The following is a 17,772-nucleotide window of genomic DNA, read 5'->3' on the forward strand; positions in this document are numbered from 1 at the left end:
TATAAGAGTTTTTCCATAAATTACTTGGTAAAGTGGGGCATACCGATATCGAAGGGACTACGTAGGTGTTTGTAGAATTCTAATATTTCGGTTGCATTATTCTTCTGTTCCAAGGGTTCCGCGGCCCTTGTTAGGTAAGATAATCATTAAATCATGCGAAGGGCTGCAAAAATATTTGCAGTCCTCATGACCAATTTTGTAAGAACACACTTTTGACCGGTTGGGAACAATATATCGTCGTTCTAATTCTAAAAAGACCTATGTGCCGTCTCTTCTTAATTTTAAAAAGACCTATGTGACACATGTATTTAGTTATGGCTAAATACTGCGACCATAACTAAATACATGTGTTCTCATAGGTCTTTTTAAAATTTATTTTATGCCACATAGGTCTTTTTAAAATTAAGAAGAGAGGGCACATAGGTCTTTTTAAAATTAAGAAGCGAGGGCACATAGGTCGTTTTAGAATTAGAACGACGATATGTAGAACTACCAATGATAAGCGTTGCTCTGGGTGAGCCGTTGTGATATCGGAAAGAAGTGTATTATGATAAAGGCAGCCAACCTGATAATTGAAGATGACAATATACTTTACGAAGACTAAACAAAGTAGACGAAAATAATAGAATTCAACTATCTCGAACTACCCCAATTTTTTCCGATTCTCCTTAAACTACTACAAAATAATTAGAAATTCATTACTTGACTACTCTCCTCCAAGACTAAACGTTCACTAAATTATTCTCGTCTCTAAACCTCGTAGTAAAACATGGGTTGTGCAAAATTACTGCATAATGACACTTAAAATTACATGGCATAATGCTACATATTTCGCAATCCTACATTGTACTACATCCAATATTAGATATCAGAACAACTGAGGAATTATTCTGCAAGCTCATGAAAACTGTTCTGATTTAGGGAAGCGGAACTTTGCCAGCACACTGTATGACTGAATGTAGAGCGAATTTGTGTAATATCCCTCGAGCTGCTAAAACGAAACACTGCCTTGGATTTGTAGAAGGAATCCAAATTCGCTTTTACCTAATGATTGAATAAATAATTAACTGGTGGATGAAATTAAAGGTTCATTCGACCACTCTAAGGAAATTAAAATGTAATTGGAGAGTATTCCACGGGTATTTGTGACATACATATTTTGTGAGAGTAGGTGTGGAATGGTACGGTCTGTATTTTATTAATAGGCGTTTTTTTTGCTCAAAGTTAAATCTTTGTAGTGATCTGTTCCCAATTCGCCCCATGATATAAAATTTCAAAGACCTCTAAAATTTTGAAAATTCTCTATAAATCGATAAAAATAACTCGAATTTGAATTTTCGATGCGTGCTGCATTACAAATTCGATCACCACAAATTTCGAATTCTAAAAAAGCGCCTATTAATAATGCACAGACCATAGTGTGTGAGGGGGATAGTTGGGAATGGAAATCATAACGCGATTCTGTCGCTTTGTTGGTTTGTTTGTTTGCCCTTATTTCACGTGTCATTCATTCTACCAATACAAAATTGGACTGGTCTTCCTAGGGTGACACAACTGAGCATAATCATGATAAGTTAAAAATAGATAAATATATATATAACGTAATTAACTGAATCTAATCCTTAAAATTAACACCTTTTTTCAATCAACCATCGATTTACAGAGTTTCTGAAGCTTACATTTTTATCTTCAGTTTCGCAAAACTCTCGTGGAAGCGAGTTCCACTATTTTGACGCAGAGTAACAGTAGGAATTTTTTTTTGACAGAAGGAGCTTTATTTTTCTCTCTCTCTGGATTTCTCTTTTTCATCTTGCATTATACGCAGGGCCTAAACTAGACAAAAATTAGGGTGGGCAAATTAAGCCGTGCGCCCCAACACCACCGAAGGGAAACATATTTTGGACGACAATGAAATCAAATCGTAAATTATCAGATATTTTCGAGACAAATTTTGATAAATTATTTGAGTAGTTTGTGTTAACTTAGAAACCTGAAAAAATCACAACTTCTTAAATGTCTATAAGGTTTGTTATCATGAGAAAAATTTGGTTTGAATCAGCGTGTATCATAATTTTTGAAAATTATTATGGAATCACCCCCTCATTAATTTCATTATCAAGCGCGGTACAGTCATATATAAACACTAAACGGTAAGGATTCATTTTTATTCATTACCATACTAATTAGACTGTACTTGAAGCTAATGAATTATTTACAAACATTAGTTTGCTATATAGCACACTAATGTCAATGACATTACTATACAATAGTATTATTGTAAACAATTATGTTTATGCTTATGTACAAGTCATGGCTGTTCTGACCTCGATAATTAAATAACTTAATTATTACTATTTATGGTGATTGACTACAAACATCTCCAGATATATTCTAGGAAACGTACAGATTATTTACATACACATCGTATAACCAGGTTTTAATCATGACTCTAATGTACAACCTATGGTACATTAGGGAATCTTATTAATCAATTTATTAAACGAAAACTTTCATGCCTAAAACCAAAAGAATCTTAAATATTTACCACATCGTAATTATATCTAATTTATATAAACTTACTTCGTCGTACTAATTCAGAAAAAAAGCTATCTACTTGTGGGAGAGTGAAAATTTTTAGCACGAAAGGATGGATATTGTGCGTGTTAAAAATTTCCACTGTCCCACAAGTAGATAATTTTTTTCTGAATTAGTACGACGGCTTGACCTTTTATGTGTCCCATAATAATCGGATTCAGCATTAAATTGGAACCAAAGCGGAGCGTGTTAAATCTCTTGCCTAACTTCTTAACCCATACATATCATCCTGCGATATCACCAGTACAGACAATGAAAATTTAATTTGATTTGATTTGCCTGGAATTTATATCCAGGCAATCATATTTTAATCTAACTTGAAATTCCTAAGTGACGTAGCCGGGAAGTCAAATTTTAAATTGTCAGCAATCTATACTTGTGCAACAAAATATTGCTTCACTTCACTTCACTCATTTTCATATAGAGCGAAAGCCTCCTTCACTCTCATCATTCCTGACACATTAAAAGAAAACTCCTTCCTTCCCTTCCTTCATTTTCACCTTTAGCTCTTTCATTCCCTTTTTTTTCTTTCATTCTCTCACTGTCATTTTATCATGTTCAATCAATCTCACGTTACTTCATAAAAAATCTCAAGTTACCCCCATAAAATCTCCCTTTCACTGCTTTATTTCTCATCCTTACATCTTTCATTTTCATTCGCGTCTAATCCCGCTTCACTCGTCATCATTCTTTCGTTGGTGGCTTGGTCATCCTTCACTCTCCATCATTCTCCTTCACTTCCTCCACGCAAATGAAGCCATCATTTGGCCAAAATGAGTGAAGCTGCACAGGTATGCAGCCATCCTCTTCCTCACAATAATTATTATTAGTCATTCAATCGCTCAGCGCAATATCACTGGTTACAATGAAGTTCACATAGGTGAATTTATATTTACACTGCATCCCCTAAAATTTGTGGGATCTTGCCTGAGTAGAGGGTTTGAACCCGGGAGTGTCGCCGGATTACCGTGTGTTCCTGGGGTGTTGTTTAAACTAATAATTTTGACAACCCACACATCCCACCGCGCTCTCTGTACCATTGATCCAAGTGGCTTCTTGTGCTTAGAAGAAGAGAATGGTTCCGCCTCGTTGAAGGATTTCAATGCAGATATAGATGAACAAGACTGGGATTGGGAGTGTTTTCCAAATACGACTATCTGCATTTTAAAAGTTGGTACGTGGCCACGTAATTGTTTAAAACTTGATGGCGATGCTGCAACCAGGGTTAAAGTCTTGGACTGCATGGACGGAGAATTACAATTTTGGTGGGTTGAGAGGTATGTTCTAGAAGAACTGTGAAAATAAAGGGAGAAATTAATATGTCTGATGTAATATGGAACAGGAATTGGGGTTGTATTTCCCATTTCGGATCGGCGGAGGTATGAAGTCTTACCTCACTTGAGTGATAATATAATAAAAGATTTTACCTAACCTCACCAATTGACTTTACTCTTGACTTTAGTTAATATCTCGGGCCTAATTTGCTCTACGGAAGGAATTCATGAATTCTATACTAGTGTGCAAATATTTATTTGGCGTGCATTTTTCATTTTCCTGCACTAAAATTTACTCAGAATTTCCAATATTAGACTGATTAAATTGAGAATTTGCAAATATGTACTCAAATGCATGATAAATATGAAGTAAAAATTAAACTTTGAAATATTCACTCATCTTACTCATCAGATATTACATCGGAGGCATGACCCATGCGTAGTATTTCAAATACTGTTTGGTCTTAGTGTATTTATGTAAATAATTCCTGGAACTTTTTCCTTGAAGTTTTGTTGTCATTGGTGAGGCTCAGAGGATTTCTTTAGCAATTATGTCAATTCTCCATCCGCAGCATGAAATTAGATATTTTCATTTTCGTCGGTACATTCCAAGACGTAGCGTTGGTTTGTTTTTATTATTATTATATTTTTTTAAAACCTTGTAATTCATGAAACTGCTCGAAATTAGTATCGGGATACATTTCGTGTCAGCGTAGTCCAATCCTGATCCGCGACAAGTGGCATAATGCACTAAAGTTCTTAAATTTCAATGCAAATCAACTGACATTTTAAATGCGACTTCCAAACGTGACTTGTATGACTCGTATGTTGTTCACACTGAATCCGTAAACCACACTGATGTATATTATGTGTTTCCTACGAATGTCTATGTAAATTCACAGACCAAGTTGTTTAGTGTAAATATTTATCTAATTCTGGCGCAGATGTTTTTGTATTTTTTAGTAAATGTTTCACTTAAGTTTTTACCAGCATCGTGTCATGGGTCGGGTAAGAAAATCACGTCAAAGAAAATCACGTCAAACTTTTTCTATGCCTACAATTTTGTAGAAAAACCAATCAGACCAGAAACCCAAGTTAGAATAGAGTTTACCCTCAACAGAGATTAACAAGTTAAAAGGTTAGGTTGGGTTAAAGGTTAGGTTTTAAATGTTAGCAAAGTGGGAAGCGAATTATCTATTTAGTTAGATTGGCTAACTAAATTATAAAATTAAGTATTAAACAGTTCAATCATTTGATGTTCCAATGGCACCAACTACAAACAAGATTTTCAGATCTATACACAAGATATATATGTATAATGCATATTTAGAAATTTCAGAATGTGTGTGTCACAAAGGGTCAAACCTTTCAACGTTGCGATTGAGAATGACGGTCACATGATACTGTGTTTAGCTAGATTTTACATTTATTTAAATTCAATAGCGTCTCAACTTCCGGTGGCAGGATAATCACTGAAAGGTTTAAAGATTTCTAAAATCCAATTACACATTTACTACACTGAAAAAAAGTTGTGTTAAAATTACTCAAAGCTTAGCAAAAAAAGAGGATGACACAGCTAGTTGGTTAAAATGTATCCAACAAAAATTAAAATTCGTCCCACCTTGTACTAATTATACCCAAGAAGTTGTGTCACCCTCTTTTTGATCAACTTTTTTGACACTGTGAGCGACCTATATTTTATATATGCATTTTACCACATCCTTATAGTGGGTGGATACTCTTGTGTGTAATTAAAAATCAAATGCAACATAATTAATTTTCCAGGCGAAAGTGCTAAATTGTCTAGGCAGGTTTGCAGCTAAGAGGGTGTCAGGAATCACACATCTACAGTGTGACTTTGTTATTCATTTAGGCTTTTTAAATTCTCTAAAAAATTAACAACTGGGTCGATTTTGATATAATTAAGTTTGTTTGATAGTGTATCTACATATCAGAAGGAATTTTGAAACAAGGTTTGATTTTTTAAAGCTTATTGGATTTTTCAGTGAGATTTTTAATTTTTTTTTGTAAAATTGATGAGTATTTACCCAAAAAAATTGTCGCCAAGTTGAAATTTGGATAGGATTTCTCATGTTAAAATTTGTTTTTTTTGGGAAAATGCCACCTCCCAATGTCATCTGGATCTGATTGACCAAGCGGTCATACAGGCAATTCTTGACGTGATTGATTGTACTTTGGCAAACGCAGTTTGTTTGTTTTTGCGAAGGACACAAGTATAGCGTACATACAATAGGAGGCAAGTCACAAAGATTACATATATTGAACGATAAGGTGTAGGGAAATATACTTGTCCAAATTTGGAACATTAAATACCCAAAAATTTAGTAGAAATATTATTACATATTTTCCAAGATAATTTAGATTGTAAAGATTATCATTCTAATACTGTTTTTTAACTTTTTAGCCCGAGTCAGGGCTTATGGAACCGTCATGTCTGTCTGTCCGTCTGTCTGTCCGTCTGTCTGTCCGTCTGTCTGTCTGTCCGTTCGCACGATAACTTTAGAACGCATTGACCGATCGACTTGAAATTTTGCACACACTTGAACAGAACATGCAAAACAGAACATGCAAAATTAGGAATCAAGTTCGAAGATGAGCAAAATCGGTCCAGTGGTTGACCGGTGGGGGTCATAGGTCGGGTGGGGTCAAATATCAAAATAGTCGTAGGAGGCTGAAATTTGGCATGAAAGTTGGTAATGGCTTCTAATGGAAGAATGTGAAGTAAATTTTGGAAAATTTTTATCCTAACGGACCCAATAGGGTGATCCATACTGATTTTTGAAAATCGCCCAATCAAGCTGAAATTTGACATAGAGGTTGCTAACGGCTTCCAATAGAAGAATATGAATAGAAATTGGAAAAATTATCTTCCTGACGGACCCAATAGGGTGATCCATACCGATTTTCAAAAATCGTCTAATCGTGCTGAAATTTGGCATAGAGGTTGCTAACGGCTTCCAATAGAAGAATATGAATAGAAATTGGAAAAATTATCCTCCTGGCGGACCCAATAGGGTGATCCATACCGATTTTTGAAAATCATCCAATAAAGTTGAAATTTGGCATTATACTTGCTAGTGCAACATAATAGAGAAAGATGAAGTAAAATTTGAAATACTTTCATTTAGAGGGCCGTAGGGGTAATCCATACCGATTTAAAAAAAAGTATCCTGTGGAGACGGAACTAAGTATGGGGATTACTATTGGGTAATATTGGAAGAATATGAAGTAAAATTGGAAATGTTTTCATTTTAAAGGACCCAAAGAGGTGTGACCCATGCTGATTTTCAAAATTGTCCAATTGAGGGGAAAGTTTGTATGAATGACATCTCATGGAAGAAGATGAGTTGAAATTATAAAAATTTGATGCAAAATAGTCATCTTTATCGATAACCACCTCTATAGGCCTGACTCGGGCTATATGAAGTCTGCACTGTAGGTTTTTTTACCACAATTCAAATCTGATCTGATGATTCTTCCGAATTTTTCCAAATTCGGAAGGAATTTGACATTCCTTGACCCAGATCTCCACTGATATCCTTCTCGGCACTAAATTAAAACATTTTCACTGCTGCGTGACCACCTTAATTCCCAGTTAGCTTACCCAGCACCAGGAAATCTGATGCAAATTTCTATCAACGTTTGTGATTTGGTCCCGGCGTTTTCGAACTTGAATCTTCGAACTTGATTCGTAACTGTGTCCCATATGCATATGGTGAAAATATCAAGGCGATCAGATAAGTTTAAAAAGAGTTATCTAAAGACGGATGGACGGACAGACGGACAGCACGAGTACATAAGCCCTGGGTCGGGCTAAAAAGTAATTTCACAGATAGGAAAACTTAACTATGGAGGAAATTTATACATTTGGCGCTCAAAATTTAAAATTATTTAGTTATTCAAATATTTTTCAACCATTTAAAATAATTATCTCAACCCGTTAAAGTTTGTTGATATGGCGAGCAGAAAGGTTGCAGTTTGCAAAACGGGTTATTCACAACCACAAAAATGTTTGACATGAGGGCGACTGTTCTTCACTATGCAGAAAAAATAAACAAGAAAAACATTATATAACAATACCATATAATATCAAGATATGATGAGACTACTGGAACTGAAAATTATAGACCGCCACGTTAACGTCCCCGTCTATAGCCAGTCCCAAAAACATCAAAAGAACTCAGCAAACTTTTACCAACTTTTATCCATTTCCGTTGATGCTGTTGCCCAGAAACTAAATTTACCATTATCAAGTGTCTGTAAAATCAAAGCTAACAAATTGTGCATTAAAGGATATGTAAAGAAGAGATTTCAAAAATACTTAGCAAATCAAGAATCAAGGGCAAAGACTGGTGCTCGATTTGTGTACATGACGACGCTTGAAAACGTTATAATCATGTTTTTTTATAGACGATAATTTTTCCCTCAAACGCTCCAACTGTTACAACATGCGGTGACTTCTTACAGACGGGTAGCTTGTATTGGATAGTTTTCAGTGAATCGATCCCACACACATAAACTTATTTTTGTCAGTACGAATCACGGTGAAGTGGACTCATTTATCAAAACTCGTGCGTCCTTCATCAGTCATTTAGTAAATCGCTTGATAAGAAAATTAATTAATTTCCTATTGAAATGAACAAGATAAGCTCCATTTCTCTGGAATTATCGTATTGTTGGTTTGGGATAAACGCCTCTGTGTGACGCAATCAGTTATAAACTACGTATGTGTGTAGATAACTATTATATAAGGCCAACTGGATTTGCTTTATATAGATTTTCTCTCCGCTGTTTAATAGGCGAGATTTTGTCGCAGTTCTTCAGTTGCTAAATAAATATTGAATTGTAAGAAAAACCACGAATTTATATTTATACTTCTGTGACCATGACTGTGAAATTGTTATTGCTACTCTATGCTGTACTTCTGTGCCCTGGTGAAGCACTTCTAGGCCCAAAAGAAATACCGTCCGGAAACAAAAGCCAGAAATCAATCTGCGGCGATATGGGTAAGTTTTTAACATATCAATACGTATCTATGAGTATAATTTTTTTCCTAATAAATCAAACTAGACTCCTGCTTTAACTCCTACTTGAACTTCATGTATAACGAGTTTGTCCCATGGACAGAGGAAATGGGATACTATCAGTATAGTTACCCTGCCCTTAGTCCAAGAACAGAAGACATTTCTGGAGGTCTAATTTCTGGGCAGTGTATCTATGAGTAAGTACTTTACTAGCATGTTTTTACAGTCTGCGTTTAAAGCAAAGGTTTATTTGCAATGAAGGAACGTCTCGATGAGGGGTATTTGGGAGGAGGTTGCGCCGGATGGTCTATTCTATTCGAATGTTCCCTCTGGAACATTTTCCTTCAGGTGGACCACTCGATATGAGGACGCCTACAATATAATAGGCCAATACACAGTTGTTAACGGCTCTGTGATAGGAACACCAATTGATCCAACGCCAAAAAAATCGTTTGGCGCTTGGTGCAGTTTTTATACAGCTTATAATTTATATTTTGGGTTTATGGTGAACCCCGAGGACGGATACATAGTCGTCACAAACGCGACGTATGACATCAGCTATGGGGATCCAACCAGATTATACGCATGCCTACCAGATTCTCAATTTGAGAACCTTTTCCCGGAAGATAATCCTTTCTATGCTGAGTTGTTGTTACGCCTAACATCACATGTTAAAAACCTCATGGATGGTGGATTGCCAAGTATTCCAACAGTTTTGATCGAGTTTTTCCGATATGCTTTGACGGTAAGTGCTAAGGAGGAACATACCCGGACTGGGCAGTGGGGGATTTTGATGCCCTTTGGATATGTTGTAGTACCCGATGAGTGTAGGAAAAGTGAAGGAGGGTTAAACGCACTGGGCCAATTTGCGCCCGCCACACCCCTTTGAAGGCGCGCCCCATGCTAAACTATCCGCACTAAAACCTTCACCAAAAATCCAATTTTGCTCGGATTTCCATAATTTTTACATATTCTTCATCCTAGATAGTTGCTTTATCATATCCAATGGCAAAATTAAGTTTTTTGAAATTTTAAACATTTTCGAAAATTTCCTGACATAAAAAAATCGAAATTTCAAACAACTTAATTTCGCTATTGAATATGATAAAGCAACTATCTCGGATGAAGAATATGTAAAAATTATGGAAATCCGAGCAAAATTGGATTTTTGGTGAAGGTTTTAGTGCGGCTAGTTTAACATGGGGAGTATATGGGGTGCGCCTTCAAAGGGGTGTGGCGGGCGCAAATGGGCCCAGTGCGTCTAACCCTCCTTCACTTTTCCTACACTCATTGGGTACTACAACATATCCAAAGGGCATCAAAATCCCCCACTGCCCAGTCCGGGTATGTTCCTCCTAAGTACACAAAACATTAAAGATTTTGGATATAAATACCCCAACAGATAAGCAGGGTTTCGGTTTGGACGTCCAAAATTCATTTTGGACAGACACTGTCCAAAGGTGTCCAAAACTGTAGAAATTAATTTCGGGCGTCCAAAATGTCAAAAATGGTTTTACAGTGGGAAATGGGGTAACTTGCTACAACTTCTTAATTATCGTTTTTTTGGCAAATCTATATGGAAATACAAATATGGATTCTACGTTTAATTTCAAGAAATTTAGTGGGTAATACCACGAAATTTGGAAGAAATTTTTTTAACATGCGTTCTTATGGGGAATTCTGAAATTTTCAAAAGTATGACCTATACACATCAAAATGGTTAAAATGTTTAGGAGATTACATATACATCAAGGTATACAGGTCACATATGGTTACACATACATCAAGGTACACAGATCACATATACATCAAGGTTCACAAACTGAACAATAAAAAACTTGTTTCATATTGCCCCATTCTCAATTTTTGACACTTTTGGACATTTTGGACACGAAAACTCAAGTGTCCAAAACTGGTCATTTTGGACAGTGGTTAAAACCAGAGCGAAACCCTGCAGATAAGTCAAGGAATCTATGGATGTATATAGTCATAAAATCGAACCTTTCGCATAGAGACTACTAATGTATATCGAATCCTCCTAGTCGTAACAAATCCAAAGATAGAGGTCATAAGGCTAAAGTGCTAGGTCACGAGTTATAATGTTTATAAATTAACAGTGCAATATGTTAGGGCTGGTACATATTTCAAAATTTTAGAATGTTTTGCTTTGAAGGTTTTAGACTTATAATTTGGTAATGCGAGTCAAATATGTACCATCAATGGTGATTCGCCATTATGACGGGCGATAACCTGGAAGTCACTTTAAAACGTTTAACTTATTATTAGTGTTTCGGATGCAAGTATGAGTACAAATTTTAAAAGAAAAGACTTCTCTTGGAAAAAGGTTAGTTGGCCGATCCCTCTAATGCTAAAAGCATTGGAAAATAAATCTATCGCCATTTCCTTAATTTCGATCCGATTTCAAAAATGAAATATGTTTTGGAAACCTTGGGCGATTTCGAGAAATATATATTTTCAAAATTTTTAAATTTGACCTTACTGACCTAAGATCAAGGTCACAAGGTCAGAAAGTGAATAAATAATATTCGTCCTCTAAAAATTGTTGGGGGTATTTTTTCGAATCCCCATGACCAGATAATATTCCAGATAACATTGTGGGTGATATCTGATGACCGTAATGTCACGAGATGTATTGTGGGCGTGGCCGGGGGTGCGGATAATTAAAAATACGATTTATTCATATGGGTTTTTGCATTTTATAGCCCACATTGCCTTCCAACACTACCAGGGTGACTCCCTCTTACAGCTTTGTCTTATTGGATTATATTAGGCCGCACCCACTGCAGTGGGTGTGGTCATTGGCGCTTTCGTTAGCACTTGAACAAACCACATAGTGCGACACGAATAATTTTTCAGGAATAAATGGGGGTTTCGACTATGACCTCTAAATGACACTAGCCACACCCACATTAAAAAGTGGGTGTGGTTTTAGCGCTTTGATCATTACTTAAAATAACCATATAGTGTCATACCAATAATTTTTCAGGAATGAGCGTAGATTCCAATTATAATATCGGATAGGAAAAAACCACACCCCCATCAAAAAGTGGGTGTGGTCATTGACGCTTTTGCCACTATAAAAATGAACAACATTGTGCGACACGAATTATTTTTCAGTGGAGAACGAAGATTTCAATTATAATCTCGAATAAAAAAACCACTCCCATATCAAAAGTGGGTGTGGTCTTCGAAATCTCATGGTTAGTTAAGTAAATTTAATTAAAAATGGTCGTAGAAGGCCAAAATTTGGCACAGAGGTTACTAATGGGTCCTAATGACCGAATGCGAAGTAAAACTTCGAAGGAACTTCGAAGGAAAAATTTTCATCTGGAGCGACCCTAAGGGGTGTCCAATACCGATTTTTACAAATTGTCCAATTAAGCTGAAATTTTGCATAGAAGTTGCTATTACTCTCTAATGAAAGAATGTGAAGTGAATTTGCGAATATTTTTATTTGAAAGGACCCTATGGGGTCACCCATACCGATTTCTCAAAATGCATAAATTGAGCTGAAATTTGGTATGGTGGTTGATAATTCCTTGAAAACAATTAAGGTCAGATTTAAAAAATATTCCCCAGAGACCGGAGGGGGTGACCTATACCGATTTTTAAAAGTTAATGTTTTTTAAGCTGAAATTTGGCATAGCATTTGTCATGCAAGTATAAACTATGATTATGAAGTCAAATTAAAAATATTTAGATTTTTTCTGTATAAATAACGTTCACAAGATTGTATTTATAACAAACCCTGGGTCGGGCTCCGCGGAGGTGTACTAATAGGTTTTTCTACGGCGCTCGCAGAAAATGGGATGTAAGCGAATTAAATCCACACCCTTTATATGATTATGCTTTAATTTTGCAAATTAAGTTTACTTGGCCTAATATAATTAGAACCTCTGTTGGCCACGCCCACATTTTGGTTGATGTTCTTAGTAGTACAGGGAAACCAGAATATGTGTTGAAGTACGTTAATTCTATACTAGTATTGATCGAAGGTATTTTTTTGGTTCAATGTGATAAAAACAATTATGACCACACCCACTTCAGTGGAGGCATGACAGACCTGTGCTCTTGTATATCGGACATTAAATTTGAACTCGTCTTCACCTCAGGAATAACTATTTGTGTCGCATGACCACTTTAATTAAACTTACTTAACTAACCATGACATTACGAAGACCACACCCACTTTTGATATGGGAGTGGTTTTTTTATTCGAGATTATAATTGAAATCTTCGTTCTCCACTGAAAAATAATTCGTGTCGCACAATGTTGTTCATTTTTATAGTGGCAAAAGCGTCAATGACCACACCCACTTTTTGATGGGGGTGTGGTTTTTTCCTATCCGATATTATAATTGGAATCTACGCTCATTCCTGAAAAATTATTGGTATGACACTATATGGTTATTTTAAGTAATGATCAAAGCGCTAAAACCACACCCACTTTTTAATGTGGGTGTGGCTAGTGTCATTTAGAGGTCATAGTCGAAACCCCCATTTATTCCTGAAAAATTATTCGTGTCGCACTATGTGGTTTGTTCAAGTGCTAACGAAAGCGCCAATGACCACACCCACTGCAGTGGGTGCGGCCTAATATAATCCAATAAGACAAAGCTGTAAGAGGGAGTCACCCTGGTAGTGTTGGAAGGCAATGTGGGCTATAAAATGCAAAAACCCATATGAATAAATCGTATTTTTAATTATCCGCACCCCCGGCCACGCCCACAATACATCTCGTGACATTACGGTCATCAGATATCACCCACAATGTTATCTGGAATATTATCTGGTCATGGGGATTCGAAAAAATACCCCCAACAATTTTTAGAGGACGAATATTATTTATTCACTTTCTGACCTTGTGACCTTGATCTTAGGTCAGTAAGGTCAAATTTAAAAATTTTGAAAATATATATTTCTCGAAATCGCCCAAGGTTTCCAAAACATATTTCATTTTTGAAATCGGATCGAAATTAAGGAAATGGCAGTAGTTTGCATCCTTAATGCTTATAAGCATTAGAGTGATCTGCCAGCTCATTGTAGAGAAATTATCATTGAGCAGTCTTTTCTTTTAAAATTTGTACCATAACTATTTACATACTAATAACTACCACAAGAAATAACCACAAGAAACTGGTTTCTTGCTGTTATATTTACCCGCCAGAAATGCAAGGAACGCAAAAAGTGCAAGAAACCACTTAGTTTAATGGGCGGGTCGGTAGATGCCGTTGCATTTTGTGCACTTTTTCTGGTTTTTACCAACCCGCAAGAAATGCAATTTCTTGCTTTGTACTTCAAGAAATAATGCAAATTCGCAAGAAACGAGACACTGATTATTACTTGACGGCGAAGTGAATTTGATGCAAAAGTTGCACGTCAAGCAAATTCGATGCCAGGATATCTGAGCACTTAAGGCCAGTGTCATAATTCTATCTTTAAACTGCACAACCATAAGGTTTGATTTGTCACAACTTAATCGGCACTTTTCTAAAAATCTCAGAATCCCCTTTTTTAAAGCTCATAGCGGCCATATTTTGAATGAAACCCTAACCCAAATATTTATAAGTTAGGCAATTGTTACGAGTAACTCCTGAATAAAATAGGTGACGTTGACTCTTTGAAAATTTAGATTTCATTATGCTTATTCTGTTTCTACCTAACGGAAAATATGAAAATCGTTTTTGAATTAAAAAAAACACTGCGCCTAATATGTTAAACTCATTCGAGTTTAATTAGCTCAACATAAAACACTGTTTCTCCGTCATTTTTCACCCGCTTTACCAGAAATTTGGAAGAGACATTCCTAACAACATATTTTTTGAAAAATCAATAGTCTTAAGTTCCCCGAGATATAGGTAATTTAATTGTTATAGTTTCACCCAGTCCGTTTTTAAGGCGAAATCTCGAAAACTAATTTTTCGCGTGGTTATCAGGATATGATACGGAATGGTCATATTTCAACCTCGACCATATTTAGTTGATAATTGGGGTGATTGTAGTATAAAATCCAAGACCTAAGGAGATATGGATGCGATATGCAATTAAATCATTTATAATACCCATGTCTCGCGGAATTTGACACTAAATCATTTTTCTAAAAAATATTCGTCAGATGTCAGGGGAGCGCTGTCAGGAACATCCTTTCTAAATTTGAGGTAAACGAGATGAAAAATGACGGAGAAAAAGTGTTTTATATGAAGCTAGTTAAATTCGAATGATAAGAAGCCTAATGTGCTATAAATAAAATTCAAAAGCTTTTTTCATATTTCGCATTAGGTAGAAATCAAATAGCAATAATAAAATAGAAATCTAAATTCCAAAGGGTCAACGCTACCTTTTTAATTCATGAGTTAGTCTTACATATGTCTATCGAAGCGTATGTATGCACATATTTTAATTACGTTGAAATGAAACGAGTGACCTCCTAGAGTAGAACTCAATGCGACGTGAGTGGGGTGTCTTCAGATATAAATCCGGCGGTTGTGATACTGCGCAAAGCGTTTCACTCATTTTCGACGATTTGTTTGTAACAGTTGACTTGAATTAATTGTGCAGGCGCATCCATTCGCAGACATCATCTCTGGAGATATTTTGCCCACCCCAACCCCTACACCAACTACACCGTCAACAATTACTCCCACAATTTCGCCATCCACCCCTTCCCCGGACTTGGGGTCCTTCAATTGTTCCGGAAAACCAAACGGTCTTTATCCACATCCCAGGAGTTGCGAGGATTACGCCGTTTGCTACGATGGTAATCCGACGCTGTACACTTGTCCTTCGGGTACTTTGTACTATCCCGCCCTTACATCATGTGTCGACCCTTCATTCTATGTTTGCCCCCTTACCTGCGATGGACGACTAGATGGACTTTACGTAAACCCGTATGGATGCGACTATTTTCTCCAATGTCAAACTCAATTCGTACAAATTTTCCAATGCGCGTTTCCTTTTCTTTTTGACCGCACTCAACTTGTGTGCAACTTTCCTCATCTGGTACAGTGCGACTAAGGAATGTATGTACAAGGTATGGTGAATTATGTGCGTATTTTAATTGAACGTATTTTAATTAAAAACTAGCTTTACTACTTTAAAAGAAATAAAATTTTCTTAATTCAATAATTGAATGAATACTGGATGTCAGATTTATTTAGTCCATTGAGCATTCGTGATGTAATGCGCTAAAAACCACTTGAATTTCAGTCCGCCTACAATGTTAATCAAATGGCATAATAAGTTTTGAATGAATTTGTAGTTGTTCGTTTTCTATCCTTGCCTTTCCAAACGAGCGTAAATTTTTACATCCTTCAGCGCGTCCATAATTTTACCCGAACCGTAGGCGGATAAATTGTTTTGAGAGCGGTCGAAAGCCACGCTCTGAGGATGTTGGATGTCGTAATTGGGTAATTGATTATTTATATTTGATAGTCGACTTATGATATTTTAAAGTCATATAAAACTGGAGCTCATTTATTGTTATAAGCATCAGGTAAAACTCGTCGTCAACCACGACAAGTTGTCATATGTATTGATATACACATTGAACGCTTAAGCGTTCATAGTTTCAATTGACCTTATGTTGATAAGGCGAGATAGAATATGTGAGATTCTAGCGTAAAGATTGAATTACTTTGCCCCAAAAACTATTTTCCCCACTTTTCCCCATTTTGCCCATTTTCCCCACTTCTGGCTAGGTGGTTAAAACCATTTTCCCCACTTATTTTCCCCAGGGTAAAACCCTGGAAAAAAGTAATAACATAATCAATTTATTTACTCCGACAAACCCTGAATATAATCATCCTTGCGAACTTGTGTCTTCTTGGGTTTCAAAAACAACTTGATTATTTTCGATGCAAGAACTTAAAGTATTGGATGAAATACTTAAATATTGATATCAACTCATCGATATTTTGGCTATGTGGTACCGCAACCACCTTAGGTTTTCCTTAACTATACATACATTTCAAAAAAAATATGTACAATATAAAACCAATATGGATCGATATTTGTTCATTTGTCTGAAGCCATACATACACGTAACCATTTCTTCTCTTGCATTCCCAAGCTAATAAGCAGATAGACAAAATAGTTGAAAATGGCGACCCCACTAGTTTTCAAATCTTTACAGAATTTTGTCACTGCTTTTCACTACTGTTGGGCGTGTCCTCTTGATTGGAATACAACGCGGAAGGAATTTGTCTCCACCACGTCACTGAATTTGCTAATTCCCTGGAGAATTGTTGTTTTCGGCCTCATTCCCGCAATGTTTGTCCAATGCGTTGCTATCATTCTGTTGAACATCTATGGGATCATTACACCTCCGTTGAAAACTTTGTTACTTTGTAGCATCTTAGGAGTTTTAACGCTTCTCGGGATTGCGGTTGAATTTCTTGTCCTCCTGCACGCGGAATCTCTCCAATTTGGTTGCAATTACATGATACGGATGGCGAAGCGTGAAACGAGGGGTACGTGATCCAATTTCACAATTTTTTATTTTAGCTTTCTACAGGGTTTGAAACTTCTTTTCTTATTTTATAAATAAATAAAAAAATCAGAATAAGTTGAATAATTGAACAAGATTAGTTTTGTTAAGCTCATATTGCATTTAAATATGTTCAACGGGTATTTGATTTTGTTTCAGTTGTCCCCGGCAGAATAGATCAACTCGGGCTTTTCTTGAATGTAAATGTCGTTGTGTTTGCAATATATCCGTTCTTCATTACCCCACTTATACTCTATTTTAAATTGGATCCTTTTTATCTCTTTGGCAAGCATGTTGGTAACCTGGAGATAAGTACTTTACTAGGTTGCCTACTCACATATCCACCTCGGCT

General features: G+C 36.2%; 1 protein-coding gene across 1 annotated transcript; it reads left to right on the forward strand.

Annotated features, from left to right (window-relative positions):
- The first annotated feature begins 8,633 nt into the window (after positions 1 to 8,633).
- LOC110859295 lies at positions 8,634 to 16,060 on the forward strand. Its single transcript, XM_022108213.2, has 4 exons — positions 8,634 to 8,896; positions 8,961 to 9,111; positions 9,176 to 9,659; positions 15,494 to 16,060. The coding sequence occupies exons 1-4, from the start codon at positions 8,776 to 8,778 to the stop codon at positions 15,947 to 15,949; spliced, it is 1,212 nt and encodes a 403-aa protein (XP_021963905.1). The 5' UTR covers positions 8,634 to 8,775; the 3' UTR covers positions 15,950 to 16,060.
- The last annotated feature ends 1,712 nt before the right edge of the window (positions 16,061 to 17,772 follow it).

The sequence above is a fragment of the Folsomia candida genome, unplaced genomic scaffold (assembly GCF_002217175.1).
Source record: "Folsomia candida strain VU population unplaced genomic scaffold, ASM221717v1 Fcan01_Sc025, whole genome shotgun sequence".
NCBI lineage: Eukaryota > Metazoa > Arthropoda > Collembola > Entomobryomorpha > Isotomidae > Folsomia > Folsomia candida.

Excerpts from the sequence above, each read along its gene's own strand:
- LOC110859295 (XM_022108213.2), top strand. The coding sequence starts at position 8,776 with ATGACTGTGAAATTGTTATTGCTACTCTATGCTGTACTTCTGTGCCCT. Across the intron at positions 9,112-9,175 it reads TCTGGGCAGTGTATCTATGA|GAACGTCTCGATGAGGGGTA; the intron begins GTAAGTACTTTA and ends TTTGCAATGAAG. Across the intron at positions 9,660-15,493 it reads TTTTCCGATATGCTTTGACG|GCGCATCCATTCGCAGACAT; the intron begins GTAAGTGCTAAG and ends TTAATTGTGCAG.